The sequence below is a fragment of the Rhopilema esculentum genome, chromosome 6 (assembly GCF_057945365.1).
Source record: "Rhopilema esculentum isolate cy_ngs chromosome 6, ASM5794536v1, whole genome shotgun sequence".
NCBI lineage: Eukaryota > Metazoa > Cnidaria > Scyphozoa > Rhizostomeae > Rhizostomatidae > Rhopilema > Rhopilema esculentum.
The window spans coordinates 10413290-10440952 of record NC_142820.1 but is presented as its reverse complement, the minus strand read 5'-3'; the positions used below and the strand labels follow the sequence as shown (position 1 = coordinate 10440952).

At 35.7% G+C, this 27663-nt stretch overlaps 3 protein-coding genes and 1 non-coding gene across 5 annotated transcripts in view; 2 read left to right on the top strand and 2 right to left on the bottom strand.

Moving 5' to 3' along the window:
• Window positions 1-648: 648 nt before the first annotated feature.
• LOC135686299 (uncharacterized) lies at window positions 649-3048 on the top strand. Its single transcript, XR_016143854.1, has 2 exons — window positions 649-1441; window positions 2246-3048. It is a non-coding gene; the product is annotated as an uncharacterized LOC135686299 (transcript).
• A 2996-nt stretch (window positions 3049-6044) lies between these two features.
• LOC135686516 (uncharacterized) lies at window positions 6045-8082 on the bottom strand. Its single transcript, XM_065202763.2, has one exon. It carries the CDS (start codon window positions 7759-7761, stop codon window positions 6127-6129), a length of 1635 nt encoding a protein of 544 aa, XP_065058835.2. The 5' UTR covers window positions 7762-8082; the 3' UTR covers window positions 6045-6126.
• Window positions 8083-8607: 525 nt separating this feature from the next.
• On the bottom strand, window positions 8608-17050 carry LOC135686193 (uncharacterized). Of its 2 annotated transcripts, none has more exons than XM_089109086.1 (6): window positions 16891-17050; window positions 15325-15530; window positions 14738-14869; window positions 13908-13933; window positions 12843-12917; window positions 8608-8854 (listed from the first exon to the last, which is right to left on the bottom strand). In XM_089109086.1, exons 1-6 carry the CDS (start codon window positions 17018-17020, stop codon window positions 8752-8754), a joined length of 672 nt encoding a protein of 223 aa, XP_088965212.1. In that variant the 5' UTR covers window positions 17021-17050; the 3' UTR covers window positions 8608-8751. The 2 variants fall into 2 exon arrangements, with proteins under 2 accessions (XP_088965212.1, XP_088965213.1); XM_089109087.1 differs by lacking the exon at window positions 8608-8854 and adding an exon at window positions 9084-12468.
• A 51-nt stretch (window positions 17051-17101) lies between these two features.
• Window positions 17102-27663, top strand: part of LOC135686187 (sorting nexin-25) — a 13453-nt gene continuing 2891 nt past the window's right edge. The window contains exons 1-16 of the mRNA XM_089109085.1: window positions 17102-18098; window positions 18623-19012; window positions 19869-20023; window positions 20702-20916; window positions 21363-21387; window positions 21780-21859; window positions 22564-22611; window positions 23246-23324; window positions 24099-24151; window positions 24532-24687; window positions 25047-25163; window positions 25563-25669; window positions 26364-26405; window positions 26535-26598; window positions 26876-26895; window positions 27282-27355. Coding sequence (XP_088965211.1) covers window positions 17140-18098; window positions 18623-19012; window positions 19869-20023; window positions 20702-20916; window positions 21363-21387; window positions 21780-21859; window positions 22564-22611; window positions 23246-23324; window positions 24099-24151; window positions 24532-24687; window positions 25047-25163; window positions 25563-25669; window positions 26364-26405; window positions 26535-26598; window positions 26876-26895; window positions 27282-27355 — 2584 coding nt within the window. The 5' untranslated portion in view covers window positions 17102-17139. The remainder of the gene's footprint in view (window positions 18099-18622; window positions 19013-19868; window positions 20024-20701; window positions 20917-21362; window positions 21388-21779; window positions 21860-22563; window positions 22612-23245; window positions 23325-24098; window positions 24152-24531; window positions 24688-25046; window positions 25164-25562; window positions 25670-26363; window positions 26406-26534; window positions 26599-26875; window positions 26896-27281; window positions 27356-27663) is intronic.

Here is a 27663-nt window from a genome sequence, read left to right as displayed (position 1 = left end):
GTCATAAAAATCCAACCTAAAAGACCATTGAAAATTCAAAAATAGGTGAAAATGAATGAATCATAAAAAGAATAGTCTTCCGATGCAGGAAGTAAATTGACAGGTTTATAATGACCAATTGAGTGGGGTGTTTCCTTTTGTATCCCATAGGGGGCTTGCTATAATTAGTAAAATTTGATTGTAATTCCCCCCTTACCAGAAACGGCAGTTTCTTAATTCTTCACAATAATAGAATCCGGTGTCAGTTTGAAAATTGTTTGGGACTAGTATGAATGGTGCAAATTAAACTTGATGCAAAATATGTGTTTTACCGAGGTTATTTGTTAATCAAAAATGCGGGGCTTTCTCCCCTCAGCCTTTCGTCGTAAGAGGCCCTTGATATAAAGGAAGCCATAAATCTTCGTAAAAACAAGCTTTTCACACGTGTTTCTCATAAGATCGTTCATTGCAGTACCCGTTTCCATTTTACAGCAAGGCACTTGCAACTTCTTATTCTGCTCTTCTTTTGCATCCTCTAAGTTTTAAATCTTTTGCAAAGATAAAGCAAATCGCAATCTTGTAGCTAGAAAAAAGAAAAAGAAATGTCTGTTCCTTTAATGCTGAAGATCGCCGATCAAGGAGGTCTTTGTAGCTAAAGTACGGGTAAGCCAAGAGCAAATTTTGGTGTATCACATGTTAATTGTGATCGATAGTGAAACAACAGGGTCGCAAAAAACACAAAATCTTTCTGGTTTGCACAGAGTCCGAAAAATATGCAATATTATACCGGTAGGCGATGGGTGGAGACTGCTTGACCCAGCGATGAAACAAGTTACTATTTGAAACATAATAGCTTCGTCCCGTTGCAACATTTTAGTGAGAACCGCAGTTTAGGTGACGTAGTACTTAAAAGGGTACGAATAATACACTACGGTACGGTGAACGAGCGGTCCGGAAATTTCGTCACGAGCCTGACTAGTGTACCCTCCGCCTAAACTATGGCTTGAAAGCTGGACCGCCAGCGAAAGCGAACAAAGAAGAAAATCATTTAGAATGCAGTTAAAAACTCGAAAGTAAATACAAAGGTAAAAGCGATTAGGCCCAAAAGGACTTGCGTTAACTTCTATTTATGATCTAAGTCACACAGAGGAAAGCAGTGGGAAAATAGTCGACATTATAAATTCCATTGTATTCAAGCTGTTTGAAGCAAATAGCAGAATAATTATTTTGTCGGTTTTGATTAAACATTAGCCGAATTGAATGGAGAGTAAATATTACTAACGACTCCCACTGGACGAGAGCATAAATACGACAGTATACGTGTAAAAATTCATGAATTGTTTTTGACCCAAGAGAGAGCATCATTAAACCGAATGCCCAAAGGACTGTGATGACAAGGTCTTTATAACGTCTTTTCTCACGCAGATTTTGCAGCAATTAGAGAAGAGGAACATAAAATAAGGTAAGCGTTTTTAAGCTTCTGGTATTCGAATTTTTTTCCTGTTATTCGTTGACTGCTTTTGATATTTCAGATATGTTTTTTTTCATTCTTTACAATTACTCCAAAGATAGCAACTCAACTATAGACCTTGAAAAAACATTCCAGTGGAGATTTCAAATATAAATCATTCCATCTGACTTCCGTATGATTTATTCTGATGCAGCAAATTTATCGAAATTTCGCAATCGCCTAATCGAGCATTAGGTGACAAACCTTCGATTTCCGATTGCTGCTAAATGAATTCATTTCGTTATGTCGCGCGATAGGTTTTATAACCTATATTGATATCTAACTGCTTATGCATTCAGGAAAATGGATTTGAAAAAAAAGTTGAGATAATAATTTGTGCAGTAATAGTAAGGAAAGACCTAAATAAAAAGCGAAGGAAGTTGAAAGAGAACGGAGAGAATTTTGCTGGTTTTTGCGATCATCATATATCGTAAAACACTAATCTTTTCACGGTCAAAAACTTTTGTGAAATGTTTCCTTTTTGGTAGCCTAAAAATTCCGTTTAGACTAGCAATTGACAAAATAGCCACTGAATTTATATCAAGCTGTCAAATTGATTTCAACTCATACATTTAAAGGTGCATATAGAAAGGTTGCCCCTTGTGCTCACTGATGCTACCGGAGAGGTACGACCAACAGTGATCTTATTCCTTCTAAAGAAATGATTTAATATGCCATGGACACTGTAAGCATATATCAAAGCTTTCTTCTTTTCTTGGGCTTTAGCATAAGCAAACATATTTGCCTCCATTTTAGGTACTGTTTACGTTGCTGCGTTATTGGGAATTCAGCATGCCGCCGTCAAAGCAAAGACTGAGCCATCTCATTAAAACCGAGCCAGCAGAGAACTTCGAGATGCAGGCTACAGCAAACAGCATTCTTGGCAAAAGAAAATACAAAGAAACTATCTACGGTGCAGCGACAGCACGGGCATCCAAGCGAGCTCGAAACATTGACGAGTCGTCAGACGGAGAAACGTCTCCAAGGAACTTTCGCCCTCATGCTGGAGTTAAAGAGAAGGACAGAGCAAAAGCTTTTAACATCGCCTTTGACAGGTTGAGACAGTCCATACCGTCATTACCAAAAAGCAAGAAATTATCCAAAATTGAGGTTCTGAGACTTGCAATTTGTTATCTGGCATATTTGCAAAACGTTCTCAATGAATAAAATGCTCATGCCTTGATCCAAACACGTTGTTTGTCTCGAATACGAGATAGAAAGTTTTCATCCATTAAGAATATGCTGTGTCGATAGCTGTCCAAGATATCAGGAATCGCTTTTAAAGCTAAATACACACAAAGAAACATTCTAAAGCATAAAGTCGCTGGCGAACTTTAATCCATCCACTCTTTCATAAATTGTAAATACGAATTCGCACCATTTCGTGTAAAAACCAATGTTTTGTTTTGTTTTATAATGTATAAAATATTAATGCATATACAACCGAATTTCTCTAGATATGTAGTAGCCTAAAAGCGTTGGTAATGATAGCATTATGTCTTACGAAGTAATGTATGTTGATTATGAAATGTCATGACGAAATATTTTGATTGATAAAATTCTTTTGAAATCCTATTTGAAGATCGATAAAGTTCATTTTGAGGTATGGTTCATATGACATCAGTCGTAGGGCAAAGTGGGATCACAGTAGTTTTTGGCTTTTGCTGACATAGGCAAGGTTATCAAAAGGACTTCTCACTTCTGATGTCAGAAGAGTTGTCAGCATAAAGCAATGTTTTTATGCGGGTATTTACAAAACGTAACAACTTAAAATATTTCGTTTTATGATATCTTTAATAAGATAGGTTAGAGAAAACTGGACGTTACGTTTTTTTTTATATCCAACTGAACAGACACAGAAAATTTAGCAAACTTTCCAAACCTCATATGACGATGTAAAAAGTATATTTGTGAATGTTGGCTAAGTTTTAGCTTTTTCGAAAAACAAAAATCTCTAAATAAAACCATCTTAAGTCATTTCGGGGCAAATTTAGAGCGGAAACGTCGCACTCCAAACATTTGAAGGACATGAGCTATGGAAAAGCTTTTGCTGAAAATCATTGACGTAACAAGACGAATTGATTTAGTCAGTGCATGTACACCTGATAGTTCCATCCTATCTGTTTGGGGGTAGGAAATGCAAAATCTTTACTTAGTCTCTTCTCTTTGATAAACCCCTCTCCAATAAGCATATCTTTCCAAAAAGAAACTTGAAATAAGTTACCCTCAGTTAATTAATCAACTCTTTCCGACCTTATGCATGAAAAGCAGACAAGAAAAATACAAAGAATATAGTTGCAGCTTTCAAGATTTCTGATGCCTCGGGTTGTTTTAAGTCAAAGCATACATGTCAACTTCAGTCATAGGTTGGACTTTTGTACTAGTGTTCTTTTTTTGCCAACAGAGCCCCGCTGCTTTGATAGTGTACTTGTTTAGGAGGAGCGTAAAATAAAGTTTAGCGTTAAAATGAGGGGGCGTCAATAAACTGTTTGGATATTGGCGTTGTTTATATTTTTGTATTTTTCGCTTTGTTTATCATAAAAATATCATTGGAAATTTTTTGAACATGTACTCAACCGAGTACCTGATTGCTGACCATGTAAATCACTGGCAAAATTTCTCGAAAAATCCAACACTTTGCGCTGTTTTTCTATTTTTCATTTGTTTTCCCGAACACTACTACTTCCGTCTCCCTTTCCCCCCAAAACAATGTTGATAGTCTTGAAAAATAGTAAACAAGCTATAAGAAAAAGCGTACTACGTACCCTCTTTCTTTTTTATATGGTAAATCAACATTGTTCTTAGGGGGAGAGGGGAAGGCTGAAGTTGCCTTTGAAAACCTAGGTTGATGTTCCAAGACTTTTGGCAGTGATTGTAAATAAATAGTAGTGCAGCTATCGACTTGTTATTGAAATAGATTGCTTGCTGCTCTTTTCCAAGCTAATTACAGGATTATCGTTCAAACACTTCTAGAAAATTTGAACGCTTGCTTAACTAGGACAAATTATTGTGCACCAGGTAGAACCATTTAGTTTATCTCGCAGTTATCAATAGCGAGCTTCTTAAATAACAACTGTAAAACATTTTACCATATCTTTACTTTCTATTTTGCACTACCTTCTTCCAAAGTGACGAAACTTTGCTTTTAAATAGGGACATTAAAAGAGAATCCATTAACTTCACTTAGCTGAGCTTAGACTATTTATATATGATTATTATAAAACACCTTTTTCGTAGATAAATTTACTCAGTGTAGCAGATGGTTTTAATTAAGATCATTTTGCCAGGCAAGACTATCCTGTGCTAGTTCACAAAATTCTTTTCATTCGATTTTATAAATATTCCGTAGCATTGATTTCATTTTTGAAATCCAAGTTAGTTTTGGGAGGCCTCTTGGTCTTGTATTTTTTTCATCAGTGTATGCCAAGGCTAGCTTTGCAGGAGTTTGTTCTGGTAAACAAAGTGCATGTCCTAACCATCCAAGTTGACGTTTTTCGATTATCTTGCTCCCTAGAGTTTCATTGGTTTGTTAGTAGACATCGTCATTTTTCATTATTTTGGGATGAATTATGTTTAAGATCCATGTTCTTAATATTCTATGGAAACTGTCAATTTTAATTCAAGAGATTCGTTAATGTCCAGAGGTCTGATTGAGTTGTATAGGAATATGGATGTAACGTAAGGGTCAAAGGCTTTTAATTTTGTGCTGATGCTGAGGTTTTTGTTGTTGAAGATGAAATCCAGTATGATGGCGGATTGAATGGCGAGGCCTTTGCGTATGTTGGTGTCGTTTTCTGCATCTAGTACACTACCAAGCAGCTTGCAACTTTCCATTTACATTCACATACATGCTCACATTTGTATTTCGTGATAGTAAAATTTTCGGTCTTGTATTTATGGTCAAGTTGCGTTTTGAAAGAACTTCTGGCAGAAATTTTTGTTTTTGTTGAATGTATGTGTAGTCTGATGTTATACTTGTGATGTCGTCTGCATATTCTAGGTCTAATGTTATGTGATTTTGCAACATTAGACTTGTTTCAACTTGGTGAGGGAGGGGCAACTGCCCCTAGTTGCCCCCACCTTAAATCTGCCACTGCCAGACTCTAACTGATATTTCAAGACTATCTAAAAGAAAAATTTTCAACATATTCTCTAGTCACTGAATAATAATGAATAATTAGAAGATTAAGCCTGGAATTTTTGCTTCCTAAACAGTCATTCACATTGGATTGGAAGTGTATTTTTTTGCTTTTTGATATCACCAGTCACTACATATTGGTATAACTGGATCCTTTCATCAAATCAACATTTTTATGTGTCTTTTTAGAAACCCATGTATCAATATGATTATTAATTTTGGTTTTCAGTTCTTTTTGTTATCAGCCAAGCCCCAATCAAAAAGGGAAAAAAACTTTTTTTAATGAGATATTGGGTTGAAAATATGTTGATTAATATTGATTTCCAGCTCAAACAAATGAGTATTAGATTGTTTATCTGCGTGTCTTCCTTGCAAAATAGCAAGCAATCATTTATACACAAACAAAACATTATTCTATGCCTTCATCAGCCTGTTTTCATAAAGGCTCTGGTAACATAAAAAAATAAAACATCAGGAAGTTAAAATCTACAACCCTAATTCATAACAATCTATCCCCTAATTCTGTTTTCAAAACCGTTTTTCCAAACTGTTTTGTGTCCTTTAATGCCATAGGAACAGTTGATCCAGTTGATTCAAGCAATAGTTTCAACTCTTCAGCTATTTTGCACTCTAATGTGAGAAATGTTGTTGCCTTCCCGTGTCGGCCAAACCTTCCTGTTCTACCACATCTATGAATATAATCCTCAATACTGTTTGGTGTATCATAATTTATTACATGTGTAATGTCAGGTATATCTAGTCCTCTACTAGCCAAGTCTGTTCCTACTAACACATCTAACTCGCCATTTCTAAAATCAGATAATATTTTGAAACGGTTGTTTTGGTTAAGTTGGGAGTGCAATCTTTCAACAAAGAATTCTTCCTCTTTCAGAAGTTGTGCAATTTCATCAGCCATTGTGATTGATGATACAAATATAAGCACTGGTGGGTATTTGGTCTGGCGTATAGTCTGAAGCAGCTTTTTCTCTTTTTGATAAGTGTGCATGAAAATCACATTCTGTTCTATATTCTTACAAACAGTATCTTTCAAACCCACATTAATTGTGATTGGGTTGATAACAGATGATCTTGCTAGTCTCTCAAGTGACGAAGGAAGGGTGGCAGACCATAGACTTGTCTGTTGAGGCATTTCATTTGACATTACCATGGCCATTAATTTTCTTAATTGGTCTTCAAGGTCCATATCTAACATCTTGTCACATTCATCTAAAACTATATACCTTACACTTTTAAGGCAGAGCAAATTTCTTTGACATAAGTCAAGAAGTCTTCCAGGTGTTGCAACTATTACATCAACTCTGCTTTTTAGTCTTTCAATTTGTGGCTTCATTGGCACCCCTCCACAAATCCCATACACACAATAGCCTGTTGCTGAGTCTATGTTTTTCAAGTCAGTCTGTGTTGTGTGGAAAAATGGCTGCCTAGTGCCATAATCTGCATTTGGATATTGTGAACCTGTATTCTGAGATGGAGAGTTCCAAGAAAACTGATTCACTGGATTCTGGTAAGTTGATATGAAATTCAATTGGTCTTGATTTTGTCTTTGAGTATTCGAATGAGTAACAAATCTTTCCTGTGAAATATTTCCTTTGTTTAAATCACCCAGAAAGCTTTCACAAGTATCCAATACTTGCTGCATAAGCTCTCTTGTCGGAACAACAATAAGTGAGGATGTATTGTTTCTGCTCGTGATTTTAGCTGTGTTGCTTTTAAGAAAGGCAAACATTGGCAGAAGGTACCCAAGAGTTTTTCCAGAGCCAGTGGGAGCTATTGCAATTAAATCCCTGCCTAATAGTTGGATTGGGAGAGATTGCATCTGCACTGGTGTTGGTATCAATATACTGCGATGTTTTAGAACTTCGATTATTTCTGTCTGCAAATTCGACTCTTCGAACCCCAAAATAGGACCAGGACAGTTATCAGTATCGACTTCAATTCCATTTTCAAATCTTATTTTTTCAACTTCCTCTGTTGTAGCTTTCCTATCATTTACTTTGATTTTGTTTCCATAAGGTTTTATCTGATTTCCATCAACTGATCCGATCTTCCTTTTGAAATTAGGGCGAATTGGAATAATGTCGTCCGTGTCCTTAGCACCCTTTCCTTCCGCCATTTTTTCTGTTTGTGGCCCCGTACTGAACCTTGGCGTAAAAGCCTCGACCGGGTGGGGGAGGGCAACCCATTTTGGGAACGCCAAGGGAAAGCTAAGGCCCCGTTCACACGGGAACGCAATCGTTCCGTTCCGTTCTTTTCCGTTCCGAAAAGCGGAACGCTCAGGGGTTGTGTTCACACAGGAACGCTTCAAACGACATCGTTCCGTTCCAAAAAGTGGAACGATAAAATAAGTGATACGAAAAGTGGAACGGTACGCAATCGTTCCGTTCCGTTCCCGTGTGAACGCGCAGAACTGGTCCAGAAAATGGAACGATAAGAGCTTTGCCCTTGGCGCATGCGTCTGTGTTGTTGTTGAGGGAAGGAAAAGGTGACAATAATAAACTCAGTGAAGAAAATGGAGGATTTCAAAAACACAATTGGGCTGAATCTCGCCGTCAGTCCATTTGAAAGATTCAACACCATTCTGCAAACATTGAAATTCCTTCCTTTTAAGGTTGGCTTCAATTTTCCCACGAGCTTGCTTATTTTGGGGCGCATTTGTATTCTCCATTTTTTCAAATTGTTTAAAAAATTCAGAGATGGCTCAGAGATAAATCGAAATGATGAAATCTATCTCCATTATGGACGTGCGCATTAAAAATCATTCGCTTATTTTGGCGCGCAAATTGCAGAACGGAACGATTGCGTTCCCGTCTGAACATAAACAAAAATCGATACGCAATCGTTCCGTTACCGTGTGAACAGTATACCTTTTCGTTCCAGAAACTGGAACAAAAATGAAACGGAACGATTGCGTTCCCGTGTGAACGGGGCCTAAATTATTTCGGACAACACAGGCACGGCGCCACTGGGGGGGGGGCTGAAGGCACCCCACTTTTTCAAAGATAAATTTTTTTTGACTTTTTTATTATTATTTTTTAAACAGAGTATGAAATCAAAAAGAGAACAAATTGTTTATATACTGCTTGATTTTATTTGATCAATTTTTCTATAATTGTCTATTATTTGCATCAATCCAGTAGATAACTTTCTGTATCACTGCGATGTCTGCATTTTGTATGTGTAAAGGTGCAATGTCTCCCCAATTTTCCCTAAAAATCAATAATCAATAATTTTTGAGAAATGTAGAACTGTGTATTCTGAGCGGTGTAGCATTTTGTTAAAGTTGGTCTGGGAGATGCATCTTTAATCATTCTAGGAGGAGCAATTTCAACAATTTTCTTTCGCGTCTGATCCAGCCGTGGTGGGCCCTTTTAAGTCACTGTGTTCGGCAGCTCAAAGTTGATTCTTAGACCCCCCCCCCCCCCCCACAAGGTTCAATTTCGTGGCACCATCTCTGCAACAAGGTCTTTCATTGGAGTAAATATAAAGGGTCGATAAGAACTAACAGGTGCTAACAAAGTTCTTTTATCACAGTCTTGCAGAAAGTTTCTAAGCATTTATCCCTAGATTATAAAAAAATAACAGAATGGCCAACAAGAAAATAAATTCACAACTCTTCGTTCTCATAGCTTCAAATCTACATCGATTGTAATTTACTTTTTCTTGCGAGTCCCTGAAATTGCATTCATCATCTGTTGATGACTTTGCTATCGTTACGCGATTAGAGTTAAAGGCCTGGCCAAACGAATCAAATATCCGTAAAGCATAGCTCAATCTGGCCAAATGAATCAAACAATTGTTAAATATCTCATATGGTCAAGCGCCACCTACCGCACAGCTTCCTACAATTACTGCGTTTTATTTTTTCGAATTCCTACATACTGCGCTTGCGTTGGTTTTCTTCAATGTTTTAATGCAACAAAAGATTTAATGGCTGTGTTGAATGATGTTTTATGCCGATGTTTTCTTCGTTTGGCCAGGGCTTAAGATATTCAAAAAAGCTTCTATGAGCTTCGCAAGTTATCCAGGTGAAGCTTGCTTCTGCTTGGTGGAATATCGGACTCTCGCTTCGGTAAATATTTAAGGACATTCTTTTTGTTTGTACAAAAGTTGAGCTGCTGAACTCTTGAAAATGGCATTTTATTCACTAACTTTTATTCAGTCCCAGTAAATGACGTCATATCTCCCAAAACACTGCAATTTGGCATCATTTGCCATGATTTTAACATGATTGCCACGCATCAGTAAATATTTAAGGACATGCTTTTTGTTTGTACAAAAGTTGAGCTGCCGAACTCTTGAAAATGGCATTTTATTCACTAACTTTTATTCAGTCCCAGTATATGACGTCATATCTCTCAAAACACTGCAATTTGGCATCATTTGCCATGACTTTAACTTTTAGTTCCGAAGTTAGAGTGTATTTGGAGCAAATGGTTGTTTGTCTATAATGCTAATAACTTTCGCTTTCGATGACAACATTTTATGACGACTTCATCAACATAAAGCTTCGGCTTTATATTTTAATAAGAAGTGAAAGGGCAATAAAAACTAATGAATGATTTTTAAGCCATATAGTCCGATGCAAATTGATTTAGTCAAACGCAAATTGTGACGGATAGTTTTTTGAAGTTCATACCACTACTTAAGAATTATATTGATTGACATTTAGGAGTAAGAAATGAGCGATGCAGTCATGAAATACTCTGTTATTTTCTTTACAAAAATGTAAACGACATCAAAAAATCTCATATTGACTTCAATTCTCTTTTGTACTCAAGAAAGTTTTCTAAAATTTATTTTTGCTAAAAGGTATGAATGCAATGCTTTTTAGAGGGATATTTTCATTCTCTAGAAAGCGATTGGAAGCAAAAATTGTTAATTGTGAAAACAGAATGATAACAAATCTCAGATGACCTTTTCAGCTCTTCAATATTTCAATACGTAATGCGTAATACGTAATACGTAAGCATCATTCTCAATATTTGCCTCACCAGTTTGTTATTCCTTGCAACATGAGCTGTTTTGGACCTTAGGCTCCTTAAACTGTCAGGTATTAAGCAATCAGAAATATCTTCCAAGTTTGTTCCAAAATTTATTTGCCCCTTCTTTTGAACGGCAATGGCTAGGCAAGTTTCATCTTGGAATATGTTCTGTAACTTAATTGCTACTTAAAAATCGAATCGTTTAGAAGTTTCGTAGCATGTCAGGTCAGATACATAGTGAACATCGACTTCTTCTAAATACAACGTTTGAGAACTAGGCATCATACAAATTAAAGGGCCATCAGCAATCTTCAACTGTTTGCATCAAGGGACTTCAGATATCTAACAATATTTATTTGCGTTTAAGATGCGCATGAGCACTGGATGAATGCTTGGTAGTCGTTTATAGACTTTTTCGAGCTTATTAGTTTTAAACGACCATTGAGTTTCTGGACACTTTCTAATTTCCCACATCTCCAAGTCACGTTCTTTGCACAGGTGCAAATTTAACTTGCATGGTGGCAAGTAAATGAACCAGAACGAGGAAAAAACCGAAATCATATGACTGACATGAGCTTATAGTTTTTACGACATCAGCTATCACCAAGTTGTTGAATCTGGGGCATAAAATATGAAACACCACCTAAGAACTAGACTCTCATATATCCGCTGCCGCACATCTTTAAAATCTTCCGATATCTTTGAGGCAACATCATAACCTGTGTTTTATATTTGCCAAGCCATCAAAATGAGTGACCTCTCATAATGTTATAAAATTTCCATTTACAATGTCTCTTGAAGCAGCGAATGTATTGCCTTGCCAGGTCAAAGGCGTAAATTGCGCATAAGGGTTTACTGTTAAAAATGCGCACTAGACCTGACAATGTCCTGGTAATCATGTTTCACAACCACTAAAAGATGTTCTACAAGATTACCCGAACTTTCCTTCTTCAAAGTCAAAACTGCTCTGATTTCAATATATCCACCCGTTTTCCTTAAAGCAGTTTTTCGATGTCCAGTCCAGTCAGTGGAAGCGGTTTTGCCTGCCATTCTATTTTAAAGTAACAAAACACAACCGATGTTATCTTTCTTAAATCTGCGCGATATTATGAAATTTCCTAGGTATAGATTAGGTATAGATACTAAAATTGTACTTGGCGCTGTTGTGGAAAAGTAGATGCGAGCTTCTTACCTGCAGAGAGCTAAAATAGTCTAACGGGAACCAGACTATGATCAAGATGCACAAAACATAAGTAAATAGACAGATTTGAGAACAAGTCAGCAAGATACGTAGATATTGGCTTATGCTAGGCATTATTTTATTCTCGTAGACATCGTTGGTTTTGCCAATTGCAAATAGGGAAGTTCAGTTAACGAAATAACGAACCGTTCTCATGATCTTTATCAGCTATACGCCTACAGCTCTTGAAAATACGTCACGTTGAGCATAATTGTTAGAATTATAAAATGACTTTCATAGCCTAAACCTATAAAAACATAATGATAGAACATAAATCTTAATATAACATAACAGTATAAATGAAAAATGTTAAACTGAAATTTTTACAATAATATGTACACAATATCAGTTTGCGTTATAAACAAAGTATAAATTGAGCTATCATACATATAAAGTGCATTATAGAAAGATAATCGATTATTGCATTTAAGAATAACTGTTAAACAATTGCTAAAAACGTATGTTGAAATTTCGTGTTCCATAAAACAGATAACAAGTCAAAGATTAAAGGTGATAGAACTAGCTTCTACACTTTCAGACGGAGCAGCTATCAAGATGTCAACTCCGGAACCATCCGTGGATGCTTGATCATCACAACCTATAGATTTTATATTTCAGCATGGAAGAAAAGGTAGAGTAGAGAAAAATAAGGAACAAGGCTTGATTGAGTGTTATAAAAAAGATGAAGATTGCCTTTTACTTGACAGATTTGCGCCCAAAATAAAGTATGTGTTGTTTATATCAAAATGCTTTAATCGTCCATCTTGGAAGAAATTGAAAGGGTATTGATGAAATGGTTGATTTTGGTTTCCTTTCCAAGGGAACCGGATTGAATTATACTTCACGAAAAAAATTCATACTATTAATAGTATTATTAATCAATAGGTTTTTCTCTCAATTGATCCATTTTTTTCATATTTCACATCTAGATACTTCTAGAGACAAGGTTTGATTTGGCTTTCAAAATATCACCTTTCAAAACCATTCAGGCAAGGCCCTTCTTGGTATTTCCCTTGGAAACCAGATGCTTTGTAGATGTTTTCATTGCTGGAAAGGAAGAATATATCGATGGTTAGTTCTATAATATTATGTATTCGTTTTGAAACGAGCATGGAATAAAGTGAAGTCAGCTTTTTTAATACAATTTACATAAAAACATGATTCGAATGCAGAATACGAAATGGCCAAAATAATCACAAAAACAAATCTGGACTGGCAAAAATTCCTTTATTTTGGACGGTCCTTTTCATTCAAGGCGTATTAAGGCATTCTGACACTGACTCAATATATAAAGGTTCCTAGTTAGGGCTTCTGATCACCTGTATTTTCTAGCAACAACAAGTTAAATTATGAGAAATGAAAGGGGGAGCAAACTTAAAAACTAGGGGCTTCCTCTTGGTAACAACTAGGTAGCAAAGAATACAGCAATTTTTTAAAAACATAAAATGTATACAATAGACATGATTTTGCTAACTAGAAAAATATCCTCAAAACATTTCCCATGTCCAGTTTTTCCCAGGTGCGTTACAGGCGCTGACTACAGACCCAAGGGTCCGTGGTTCGAGTCCCTGGCATGACCAAACTTTCACCCAGAGTGGGGAGAGTCGCCAGGTCTCTGTAATTCCAGGCGTAGGAATCACAAGGTGTGGTCACATCGAGAGGAAGGACCAGGTAACTGCTCGATAAGCATAAGCTTCTCAGTGTCCTAAAAACTACCTTCGGTTGCTAGGTAGCAACAAATACAAATACCAGTTGGAGAAAAAGGTGTGTGGCGAGAGAACATATTCACACTAGAGCTCTGAGGTGTGACATTATAAAGAATATATTATTAGAAATCTTTGCTTTTGATCATATAACATGAAAGAACAACTGAGATAGATTTGCTGAAATACAGGGATTGAAAATCCAAGTTTTGCTAATGGATTTGTTATTTGATGAGCAATGAGCCTGTATGCTCAAGTGAACATATGTTAGCCAATTTGTGACTTGTTAAACAAATATTAAAATGGGGATAATTGAAAATATATTTGCTCTTACCATACATCTTTCAGGAGAACATACATCTACAAAAACAGAATGATAGATGCATAATTATGGCAGAAATTATATTAATATATAAAGTTGTTAAATAGCATATATCATAACTTTATTTACATCACAAATTGTTTAATAAAAACCTAATATCATTTGCTTGATTATATATTCAAATACCATAAATGGACATGGGACCTTATTTAAAAGTAGACTCAACTGAAGAATACACCTTGCCTGAAACAGTGGCAGCTGGCACATAAAATTTGTAAAGGAATCAAACAGTTCTTGCTAAACAGCTATGCATCAAAGAGACGCACCTAGTAATGTTAAACAAAATTCTGTTTTTGATTATCAAAAGACAAACAGTTTTAGTTTATATTGAGTATCATGAGGGAACCGCAGTACCAGATGATCAAGGGCTAGTACCATAGTATGTACACATAGAGGACTTATTCAATGTCACTTCAGACTGTCAGATATTGGATGTGGTGTATTCTGCTGCTTATCCTTCTAATTGTTTTTTGCAATTAATAAAGAATGTTGGTGTCTTCGAAAAAAGCAACTTCATTCCATACAAAAATATTTAAAGCTTGAATGGTACTAGACTGGCACCAATAGTACTGCTGCGAGTCTATCAAGTTGACAGTGGGAATGCTACAGAGTTCAGTTATCAATTTTTAAAAATGAATCTTGCTGAAAAGTGCAGCAACCACCCTTTGCCATAATTCTTACAGGATATGCCCCCTTGCTGTAGATTTGATGCACATCTGTTACTAAATTCAAGAAGTCCTCAGGTGTCAAGAAGACCTATTCAAAGACACAAACTTGCAAACCTTATCTAAAAATGTTTCTCCTATCTTATCAACAATTGTTTGTATCTGTAACTTCACGTCACAGATGTACTCTTCAACATTTGTATTTGGTGGGCAGGGTGTCATGGTGAGCTGATCAAGGGTCTTTGTCATCTGGAACAATGAAACTTAAAATGATTATGCTCACAATAATCAGCAAATGTAAAAAAAATTCAGTTTTTTAAAGATAAACTGTTAATCTCTATCAATCATTAAAGCTTCTTCTATAGCATTTCCTACTGAAACTTCAATAATTGGTATAAAAACAAAAGATGAGTAGCCATAATTTAATATATCATTATAAAAAATAAATAACAGAGATGGGTCCTGTTGACCTGTTTGAGCATTAGCAAAGAAATCACTTTAAATCCCCTTTGATCTTCAATGACAAACAAGGAAGCAGTCATGATTAAAAACGTTGGCCGGGAACCCAGTCCAGGTCTATTTTTTATGGATCCCACACCATCGCATGGCTAAACTTTTCTAGGCGTGTAATTACCAGCAAGCCCACCAGGACTGATAACCATTTTACAATTTGGTAAAAATTTGCTGTGTTTGATTATACTCACTTCAGAATAGCCAGCCAAATAATTTTTTTCCTCTACATCTTGTAATGAATAGAGAGCATCACAGCAACTTTTTACCAAATCAATAAAACAATGTCCCTTTTCAATAAATAATGTTTGCTTTTGTATTCTTGAACAAATTTCAGCCAATTTCACATACATCTGCTGCTTTGTGCTCAAATTTGAGCAGTTACATGTAGGTGCCACTGCTACAAAGATTGAAAAATGAAATACTTGAAACTATCAAGGAAAAAATTTATTCAACCTTTCCCCATATGTATGATAAAACCTTACATCACAGGACGTTTTTTGGCAATGAAGCTTCTAAAAGAACAGAAGAGCTTTCTGCCAGCATCCCCTTGCTCTGGTCAAATTTTCTCTTAACCTGCACCTAAGATATTCCAGGCATCCCTATACCTGGCGAACAGATAAGTTGAGAGTTGACTTTTATGTCCATTGACAGATATGGTTAAAATTTCAAGTCACAAGGACAATAAACTCTTGTGATAGTAACACCAAATGTTGCTTGAAATATGTGACAGAAGACACAGGTGTTACTGTAAAGGAGCTAAATTGAACAGTAAGATTAACTGGGTCTAAATTTTATGGGACAGTAAATGGTAGTGTAACATTAAGTTAATCTAGAGATATATGACATATGCATAATAAAATATATTTTTAGAATTTTTTTCATTCTGACCATATAACCTAAAAAGCACCATGAAATAACAAGCATCTCCAAATTTGGGCGGGATATGGCAAGTGAAAGATTTCAAGCTTGCTAATGGATAACTGCTAATTCGGCTCTTCTGTTTACAAAGTTATGAACAGATTTGCTTGTGCACATGCAGGGCCTCCAAAGAAGAAGGGCCAGGGGGGCCATGGCCTTCCCACTTTTCTCCAAAACAAAAGACCTTTTTTCAAAATCTTTTGTTATTCTCCGTTCTGGATTGATATCATCGATTTTGCATCTTGCTATCTACAGACCTTTCTCAAAAATGGACTTCAGATTTCAAATCTTCATCTTGAAATTAGTTTAGACTGAAAGTTTACTGTTTCAGTTTCAAATTCGTTCATGTCATTTGGACAGTTCGGTTGCGAGTTACATCAATTTGAATATTTAGATATTTCTATAGATTTGACCGGAATTCGCTGCTGTAGTAAAAAAAATTAAATAAAGCAAGAAATTCCATTGAAATATATAGGAAAGCCAAATTTTGAAAATGGGTTAATTCACTGTCTGAGGGGCCAAACAACATGAAATTTTCGAGACAGACTAATTTTAACATGAAGATTCCAATTCTATGATCCATTTCTGGCAAATGTGAAGATAAAATATTGCCCGGTACAGAGAATGGTTGTTGAAGTTTTCCTTTTGGCCCCCTCACTTTCCAACCTGTGCCAAGAGCCCATGTCATGTGGCCATATCTCAGCTAATTCGTAATACATTTAACTCATTGTGGATATTTAGAGGCATTTCATTACTTTGTTTCAGGTTATTGGATCCAAATTCAGAAAATCTAGAAAAGATTTTCTGTGGGGTCATCGCTTTAATAATTACTACCTTACCTGCAATCACCTTTAGGTAACCCGTCATTTCACTGTCAAACTCTGCACAACCGTTTGACTCCAAAAAGATAGAGACAACGCATTTGCAGGCATACTCTAACAAAGTAATTTTAAAATGAGCAGCAGCCATGGTGTTTACATTCCGGCCTGTTCACTGTACTGTGGGTAGGGAAAGACTCAGTCTCGTATTCATAATTTCAACCAAAGGGGGAAAAGGGAAAAGAGAGGCCCAACAACAATATTGTAAAGATGGAGTTATCAAGAAAGGACGTTTTGAAAGAACATGTACTTAAAATGCGAAATTGGTTTACTCAGAAACAATTTTTCAAGAATCCGAGGGTTTTTCTGCCATTTCTTGCATTGTTAATTTTCGTGTTAATCGTTACAGGAATTCTTCGAGTAATTTTATCATGGCTCTTTGTGTCGCTGACACTTATCATGAGTGTCATTTCTGGCATTTCCATTGTTCTAATAACAGGAAAACACAGAATTCCCCCAACGCCAAAACCAACTCGGGAACAAATTCAAGTAACAAGGACTTTGGAAATGTTGACAAAGACTTATAGTAGGCATTATTATACTCACAAGACTGTAATATCACGACAAATGGACAAGACATTGCAAGATGTCATAGATTTAGTAGTTAGAGATTTTTGTCTCTCTTGGTTCAGGGATATCGGCAAAGACGAGACAGCTTTCGTTGAAATTCTGAACAAAGAGTTTTGGAAAATAATCGAAAATGTGGTAGAAAGACTAAGGAATGTTGACCTTGTCAATTTTTTGGCCAACGATATGGTTATTAGACTTTCAACCCATTTTCAAGATTTAAGATTATCTGATGCAAGAATTTTACCGGGACAAACGAAGCCTTTTCTTTTGCATCCAGCACTTAAAGACAAGGAATCAGAGCTTGAATTTCTTCGATCTGCTGCAGAATCTCTCCTTTATTGTGTTCTGCCACCAAGTGATTCACATTGCACCCCAGTACGATACATATTGAGAGAGATTCTTGTGAATTACATTTTTCTTCCAACTGCAGAATCTGTTTGTGATCCTGATTATCTTAATCAGACATTGGTGATCTACCTTGAGGATAGAGAAAAGATCACAGAAACACACAAGCAGCAGTATGCATATGCTGAAACATATGAAGATTTTGTCAAACTTATAAACACAACCACCAACATAGAGACACTAAAACAAATAAGGTTGAAAGATTTTTCATCTTTTTTGCCTAGCAGATTTGAAGAAATAATAAATTTTGGAAAATTAGACAAGAAGTGCCAGAGTGCAAATATCTTTGCCTGCTGGAAATTATTTTCTGATGCTTAGGCTCATGCAGAAACACATCATGTAGAAAAATAGCAGGTTTAAAGGAAAAAGCTTTGGCAGATGGGACCCCAGAAAGATATATAAAAGAGGAAAAAACATGTTCCCTGTGCATACCCAAATTTTGCAGTCCAGCTAGTGATCTAATCAAGAATGAAATTCAGACTTCCAATCTAATCAGACCATATTAACACCAAACCGTAATCATATATATGCCTATCATAAATTAAGAAATCTCTAATTCTTCATACCTTGGCAGATACCTAGCTCTGTCTATATATCATTGGGCTCTCTGTAGCAGAATGGTTAATTTTTACCCTAGCATGTTTTGTACATACTTTAACCAAAGTAATGAAAATTGTAGAAGCTTTGTACACAAACAGCCCATTTGATTACATTTTAGGTATCACACAATTGCAGAAATTATGCAGGCAACTGTTATTCATAACATGAAAGGAATTGATCACAAGGATGGTAATGAAAAGACAGCAAAGAGAAGCAAAAAAGAGATGCTTAGAGAAAGAAATTTGAAACGGTACATTAACCAATGCAGAGTTGCAAAGTCACTTTGTGAGAAAAGGATTAGGTCTTTAGGAGGTCCTGATTACAGAGTTTATGGCCTAGGTCATGGTAAACCATTGGAGGGAGCTAGTGTACAACAAGGAAAGTCAGTGAAAGTTAAAAGATCAAATTCCACCAAGATATTATCTTTCCGCCAGATAATGGATAACAGTCTAGCAAGGAGCTACCTGATGATGTATCTTCAAAGAAATAATATCAGTAACCTTCTAGGGTAAGAGACACATTTTCAGCAATTGTATTTGTTTGCAAAAAGTAAGGTGCCTTGTTTTGAAGTTGTCTGCAAGCTGCACAATGAACTAAGCAAAGTAAAAAAGAAGGGAACATGATAAGTTGCAAAATATTTTTAATGTTTCTAGAAGCCCTCTGTTTTTATTATTCTTCAATAAGGTATGAAATAGTGCAAAAAGAAGAAAAATGATTCATAATATCTTTTGGTTTACATTACATATTTTCTAAAAACAATGTGAAGGAAAATTCATTGAGACTTTGTTTGGCTTACTAGGTATTTTTAAGTTTAGTGATTCTAGTGTTGACTCAAGTCCACACAGTTTATTCAACTAACCTTAGAATAAAGTCTGAAATGCAATTCATGAAATGCTATGGTACTCTAAGACGAAGAAGAAGAAGAAGAAGAAGAAGAAGAAGAAGAATTTTAGTTTTGAAAGCTCCCTTTAAAAATATATTCTCTGAGTTACAGAAAAAAGACACACATTATTTGGATGTTTTGAAAATGTATTATGAAAGGAACACCAAAATTATTCTCCTTTTTTTTATGGAACATTGTACTTTGAAAGTCATAAAATAGTTGAGTGGTAATATAGCTTAGTTTGTAAGATAAAACACATAAATGAAAATTCTGAATTGGAATCATAGATAACTTTTTCAGTATTAGCTCCTGTCTTTCACTGAATTCCAAGGTTGTTAATTCAAGAAGTAATTAAATTTTCAGTTACAGTTAGTTTTTAATTTTAGTTTCAGTGGACTGGAAGCACTTTCCATGCGAAGATGGTTTTAAAGGGAAATAAATCTTAGATGCTTGATTTTAAAACATTGACATTTTTATTTAGGTTATGGATGGCAATTGAGCGCCTCAGGCTTGTCACATCTGCTGATGCCATTGAGTCTGCAAGAGATATTTTCCAAACCTACATTACTCCATCAGCTGAGAAAATCGTCAAACTTGACACAAGACTTGTCAGAGGAATGGAAGCTTATCTGTATGGTATGGAGTTTCTTTAATTGTATTCTTGGCAATTCTTTAGATCTACTGTGGATGACTTCCTGCAAATTAAGGTACTGGACAACATTGAACAATATAAATGTTATCTCTTGTGATATAGCCCTGGGAAAACCTGATTATTCAAGCAAATATTTGTCTAGTCTCCACCACGGAGCCCGATCTTTGATTGCATGCTACCTTTATATCTGCAACTACATGTTTTTTGGTGTTTACAATATGTGTCACATAAAGTTTGCAAGATTGTGAAAGATTTGGCTGGAAATATCACTTAGTGTGTGATTTGTAAACCCTAAGTCACTTTTCACAGTCTATCCTCATTCAACTTATCAAGAATTTTTCTCGTTTAATCAACATCACTAGACTTTGAAATGCATAAATATTTATCTCTGGAGTTGCCAAATCTGAAGCTGGCTCCAAACTCCTCGAAGGGACAACAATGAGAAGTTCTGATTTGTTTGCACTGTTATATGGATTTCTTCCATATTTTTCACGAGTTCCAGTCAATTAATCATCTTGCGGTTTTTTCATGTGCAGGTCTTGTTTATACTAAACCAGTTACTTGGTATTTGGTATTCAGATTTTTTAGTGGACATTTGTATTACGAAATAATTATTGTGTTCCTATTTTTTTTATTTTTTATTTTGCGACAATCATTGACAGGTAACGGTGGTCCTGAATACTTCTTTGAAACCCAGAAAATTATCTACCGAACCATGGAGGAGAAGGTTTATCGCGATTTTGTGTTAAGTAAAGATTACATGGAGTATATTTGCCAATCTGAGTCTGTTATTGACGAGCTGAGGGCTCATCTACCAGAGGGAGAAGAAGAAAGTCACACACTTGCTTGGAGTGATGGGATGAATATACGGGAAAAGGTGAGTATAAACGTTTGTTTCGAAATCAACTTGATATTTGCTTAGCAGAAAAACTGAGATATAAAGTTTACATATAATTTAATTTATCATTCAATGGTAAATTAAGGAGCTTTGATCAGTTATAAATATCGTCGTTTCCATAATATTGATAGTAATTCTAATATTTTCACCAATTGATCTATCAGCTAGGGCCTCAAATTAACCATAACAGATAATCTGAAGTTCCATTTACTTCATTTTGGACATTTCATAAGCAGTATTACTCAATTGAATGTAAAGCCTCGTAAATGAAACCTATCCTGTTCGAGACATCAAAACGTGTACAGCTCTCTCTGTCACAATATGCCAAGCGAAAACTCCTCAGTGGACCCTCTAATCGTCATTAAAGTAGCAATTATACATATAAGTGTGATAGAATTACTGACATAATATGATTTTTATTTTAGCATGCACCTGACTCGTGGAAAGCAGGTTAGAGAATAATCTTGTTTTTCTGTTTGTTATTTTTTCAATTTTTACTTTATAATCCAACCCCTAACAAACCTTTGCTAGAAATCAAACAGACGGGGACTGTTACACAGATCTAGGAAACTAACCTAATCCCAAGGGTATTATGGAAAAAAAGAATATAATCGATGAACAAAGGCACATTTTAAACCTTTAAAGGTCGTAGAAGAAGAACAATTCGTGCTTTCTTGACTTCTTCTGAAAGCTCAGTACAGAAAAGCAAAATTTGGTGGGTAATTCTGGTGAAAAAACAGAAATATATTGGTGTAAGGAACATTATTATAACTTGCTAAGGGGAAGAAATGCGATGCATATGTGCCGTGCAGACACCTAACCTCGAATTCTTTTTTTCCCAGTTGTGCCCAGTAGCATTGAAGAGAGGAACGATTATAGCGTTAGAAAGTTGCAAATACTGGATCAGAATTTGTCTGCGAAGGTATCATTTAGCTCGATTTCTTGAATAATAATGTAGTTTTTGCTTTCGACAAACATTTAACTTTTGAGGCAGACCAAAAGTTAATTTTGTTGCCTTCAAGTGTTTTGTGACACAGGGCCGCCATAGCTTCTCCTGTTTGTGTTGTTGAGTAATTCTTCGTCGCACACAGATTTCAGACTTGCATTGAGTAGAAAAGAAAATCCTAGAAAAATATGGTATCCTTTTGCAAGACGACTTACGTTTGCATCTTTCTGATACCACGATTAATGCGATAGAATTACTTTTTCGAAGTCATTTTTTAAGGTATGACGCAAAGAAAATTGTTGGAAAATATAGTTTACTTCTTTTTGCAACCAAGTGTCTTTTCAAACAATTGTAACTCTCTACACATCTTGGGCCTTAGAATTTTGATGGAGGCTGTCGTGCACTCTCAGAATCTAGAATTTTTTAGCCTTTATCCGAACAATTACTTTTAATTTCTAATTTTTAAAATTTTCATATGTGCATACGTTTTGTTATTTGATGACAGATTGAAATGGGAGTCGAAACAATTATTATTTATCATTTATTTTATATATCTACTTGATTGCTTTCTATCAATGGCATAAACGATAAACTCTCATTTGATTTTCTCTCCTTTTTGTTTGTAGGACAGTATTCATTTTTCTATATAGAATCATTTTTCGCATCGTTATGTTTTTTAGAGGCAAGCATTAGAATTGAGCAAGAGAGCATTGCCAGCTGATCCACAGGTTTGACTTGTTCGCCATTTCAGTGCTTGCATCACCTTAGACTTTTTGTCTTGTCAAACTAAGAAAGTCATTGGTTTTGTTTTTCTAATACTTATGCCCTTAAATAAGCCCTCGGGGTTTATTTAGCAGCAGCCAAAATATTTCCGGGTTTTCCCTTTATTTGAGGCTGGTCAGTATCCTTAAAAATGCAGATATATTGGAATCAACGTATTGATGTCGAGGCAACACCTCAACTTATTGGGGCTTATTCGAGGGTGGGGGGTTTATTTCAGAAGAATTACTTTAGAGTTGGGGCTGATTCGAGGGGGGGGGGGCTTATTCGAAGTCTTGAAACCATCACTGTTTATCATGACTTCTGGTTATTATTTTTCACAGATTGAAGAATTATGTTGTTTTGCTTCGTGACGTAATTTTTAATGCCTGCTGGGTTTTTGCTCCTAGTCATGGTGCACTCTGTGACTCAGCCACCTCTAGCCTGCCTTGTTTGAGGATGTTTGGTTTCTATTTGGTAGATGCTAAGGTTTAATACATCTAATGGTTTTTGAATCAATGCAAAAGTGTTTGGAATTTATTGATAAGACAGAAATTTTGTTTAATCACCTTCATTTCAATACGAAAATTGTTTCTATAACAGGAAATTGAAGCTTTGGAGAATGAGGTAGAGGGGTTGATTACGGAAAGAAGACAACTTGAATTTCACATAGAGAGAACTGGTAACTTTTCGTGAAGTTGATTCTAAACCCTTCCTACCCTATTTTGTACTATTTATGTTGTTTCTTGCCTGTCTTTTTTTGTCTGTATAAGTTGTGATTTATCTATTTTCCTATCTTTTTAAGGATATTTTGCCCTTGACAGGCTCAGATTACGCTACTGAGGAGCCAACCACATGATGACTTAGAATTTTGTTTCTTCTTTCTTATTCAATGCTTTAGCTCAAATGGACTAAAATGGATCTATAAATTTGTCAGTAAAATCTACAGCTTCATTCATATAAAAAGGAATAAATCATCCGTAGCTTTCGAGTTTTCTGTTATTGCCTTTTCGTTTTCTTTCATTGCACGCTTCGTTTAACCTCCGATTTTTTTGATTATGCTTTTTGACGTTTCAACGTTTTGACTTTAATGCCCAAATTATGACAAGGTTACACTTAGTTTCCAGGCGTTTACTGCAGATTATTTCATGTCATTTCTAATTAATGTGCGAATACTGCTCTGCTTCTTTAATGTAATCTCTTGCCGCTTTCTAATCATGCACGTAAGCATATATGGCTTTATTTCGCTAAGGATACTTAGGCATTGTAATTTATTCATGCTAATTTAGTAATGATTAAATATGACTAGCATATTTAGTGGTGATTGCATAATTTATTATTTTATCATGATTCAATTTGTATTAAGTACAGATGGGCAAGCAAGTACATGTTTATATTTCTTTGTCTTCGATGCGACTCATTTTGATAAAGTCTGCGATTATCTTTTTGTTTTTAGATTTGTGGTGCGAAATGTTGGGGTATTGGAAAGCTACTATCGTCAGTGCACAGGTTAATATTCCCCTGCTGTATCATTTCGTAAAAGTATTATCATAGTGGAGTTGAACGATTCGCCTTTTTTGCGTTACCCTGGTGTCAAATTTGATCATATAAAATAGCTCCTCTTAAGATAGCTTCATTATACCCACGGCGTATGAGTGCATACCTGGATGAAATTGGACTGTCAATTTTAGCTCAGGGTATTCACTATAAGTTCAACAAAACAGAACACTTGCAGTACAACAAATTTGCAAAAAGTGAACTAGTTGGAGGGTAGGGCCAAATCATATATCTTTGCATCGTCTATGTAGGAGTGTCTTTTCATATCTTTGACACTTAGCAATTAACGCAACTTAGATGCCTGGCTGAGCTTAGAGTACTATCTTTTGCAGCTTGATCCCAACGATGACAAAACACCTTTGCTTGTTATCTGTATATCCTGTGATGAAGCAGCTAATAAACAACAAGATTACGTCACTCAAGCCACTGGATGGGTTGTTGCACGAAGACTTAAAGACTTCCAGGCCCTTCACTCTAAGCTTAAAGACGTAAGTATTGGCTAGCAAGATACATTGTATCCTGTCTTATTTGAAGGACTCTGACTAGACAAAGCTGCACTATAGGGTTAAAGAGAATGTCGTGCCGAGTGACGTTTATGCTTTTTTATGCTGGACTCTGCAAAACATAGATAGTATCAGAATTAACTGAACTGCTCTTTTAAATGCTTATTTTTGCCAAAATTCATAAGATTTTGAAGCGTTGGATGATAATTTTGTGCTCATAACCAGATGTAGATTGAAAGTCACTTGCAGAGTATTGCAGAAATAATACTTGTAACAACCTTAGTGTCTCAGCATATAACATTAACAGCAAATGATATTCATGGATTTAAAATTTACCTCTGCAGTGTTGTACGTGGATGAGCACTGAGATCCCTGTGTCTAGTAAAAAGTGGTTTTTCAACAAGAAGTATGATGCCGCTGCGCTGGAGAGCTTGAAAAGTTCTTTGCAAGAATACTTATCAGTATGTTCATTTGCTAATAATTTCTAAATACATACTTTTACTCGTTACATGCCATTTTCACGTTTGCTATTAATACAGATAAAGCTACAAGTAGTACTTCAAGTCACAAAATTTGCCAGACAGCATTGCTAAACCCAGTGTTTTTCTATTTGTTTCTACCTAGCATCCGAAGATAGTTTTTAGGACACTGAGAAGCTTATGCTTATCGAGCAGTGTCCTAGTCCTTCCTTTTGATCTGACCACACCTCGTGATTCCTACGCCTGGAATTACAGAGAGCTGGCGACTCTCCTCATTCTAGCTTCGCAGTGAACATAAAAGCTTCCCATTTTTCAAGCTAACATTATCATTTTGTGCTAAACATGTGTAAAGCCTTTTTCATTTTCTTCATTAATTTTCAGATTTTATTGCAAGATGAAAGGTTGTACCAGAGTGAAGAATTATATTTGTTTCTGAGTCCCAGCTCAGAACAGCTAAGAGGCCAGCAGGGTAACCGAACTGGAGCCGGGTACCTATGAAATTTGAATATTTCCTGGTGTCTTCCTGATACTACCATTTTACTCTCGTGTGACACTCTCAAGCTTCCAGGCCATCTGTACCATTGACCATGCTTTGCCATTTTCTGTTATTTGGTCATGTTGAGATGCTGGGCAACTATTTCTGCCTCATATGCAAGTCATGTATTCCACCTAGAGTTTCGTTTGCATGTTAGTTCAACGTGCCTTTGTGGTTTTTTGTCAGCTAAATCACGTCATATGCTGCTTTGCAGTTGTTATAAATTGCATGGCAATGTTTTTGAAAACGATGAAGTTTTCTGAAAAAATAACCCATATCTGGAACCATGGAGGTTGTAAGCCCGGACTGGGTTCACGTTTGGGTATAACACCCATTTGCAAAATAATTCATACTTTTTCCAAGATCGTTTTGTTCCGATATTTGCCCTAGACCTGTATGCACAAATTCTATCCTTCAGGAATTTCTTGATTGTTTTTTGCCAGCCACATTTTGGAATTGTTGCACCAGCCTTGTCATGCGGATCTTGCTCACATTTTCCATTTTCTATGAATATATAGCATAAATAAATGCTACAGAACTGAAAATGGTAGCATATGCATTATTTTCTGTTTTGCGTGATTTCTATGCGACACCTCTCAATACTTCACTCTATCTTTAATGACATATAATTTTCTGTTGGTTTTCAGACAAGAGAAGAAGCAGTTTTCGTTTGTCTCTTCCTTGAAAGAGTAAGTTTCTTTTTTAAAGTTGAACAATTCTCTTTAATGATTTTCCCAGTAATCTTGTTAGTTTGATTTTTACCATTAAATATTAAGTTAACGAAAAGTCATTTATATGTTGTATCCTTGAATCGGTAGCTCAATTAGAAAGATGCCATTTCCTGAAATTCTATCTGATTCCGTGGAGGAAGCCGAAGAGGTGGTAAGTTTTACAAGTTTTTCATTTCCAGTTGCAACTATTTCCAATGTTTCAGCAATGATTCGGCAAACAAAAATTTATTTCTGTCATTATATTTCCCTTTACATTTTCAATATTAAACAGTTTCTTGTCGAAATGATGTTTATTTATACTCATTTTAACTGGAAAGGAATTTTTTAAGATTGCCGACAAGGTTTAGAGGACTAATTTTTGCCTTCATTTTTGACGTATTTTTCCTTTTTCTTTTGACCTGTCCATAAAATTTCTTTGTTTTTTACAGGACGCTGGAATTGAAGAAGGGTGCGTTCATTTTCTCTGTAACTTTCACCCTATCAGTTTGAGCAAGTATCGATTCAATTTTTCTTTTGGCTTTGGTTGCCCTTGCAATTATAAGGTATGACACTCGAATGAGGGTCACATATCAGGGCACATATCAGGCCTCGTTAGATATGGTGATCGAATTAAGGCATGATCGCACTGGAATCTCAGCATTTCGAAACGTTCTTGTGACTCTCAAGAAACTTGTGACATTCAGGTGATTTTCAAGCTAATCAATATCAGAAATCTCAACATTTTATCACAAGAATTTCTCACTGCCGTGAACATATTTCAATGCAAGTTCTATGGTCATACGAGGGAGAGTATTAATGCAGGTTTTATGGGATATGTAACATTTTACCTTGCAGGGTGACAGACCGAAAAGACTCTATCGCAGAACCCCTTTATGCATTAATCAGTGAAGTTTTTGAGCTCAAAGGAGGTATGGTTTTAAAATGTCCATAGAATCAGCAGTAGTATAGCATCAAAAAATATTTTACCTTACCCGATCAATTATGTTCTTTAATCTTCTCGTTTTGAAAACATGCTACACCTTTTGCGTGGCACGATCTTTAAGCTCTCGTGTTGCAGCCCTGTTGAATTTTATTAATTTTTTTCAAAATATCAAAGATCAGATAGCTTTTTCAAGCAATCAAATTTTAAAGGCAGAAATTCTGTTCTAGCAACAGTAAAAACTAAAAAAAATTATTCCAAATGATAGAAAATATTTTAAATTTGATAATAATTTGT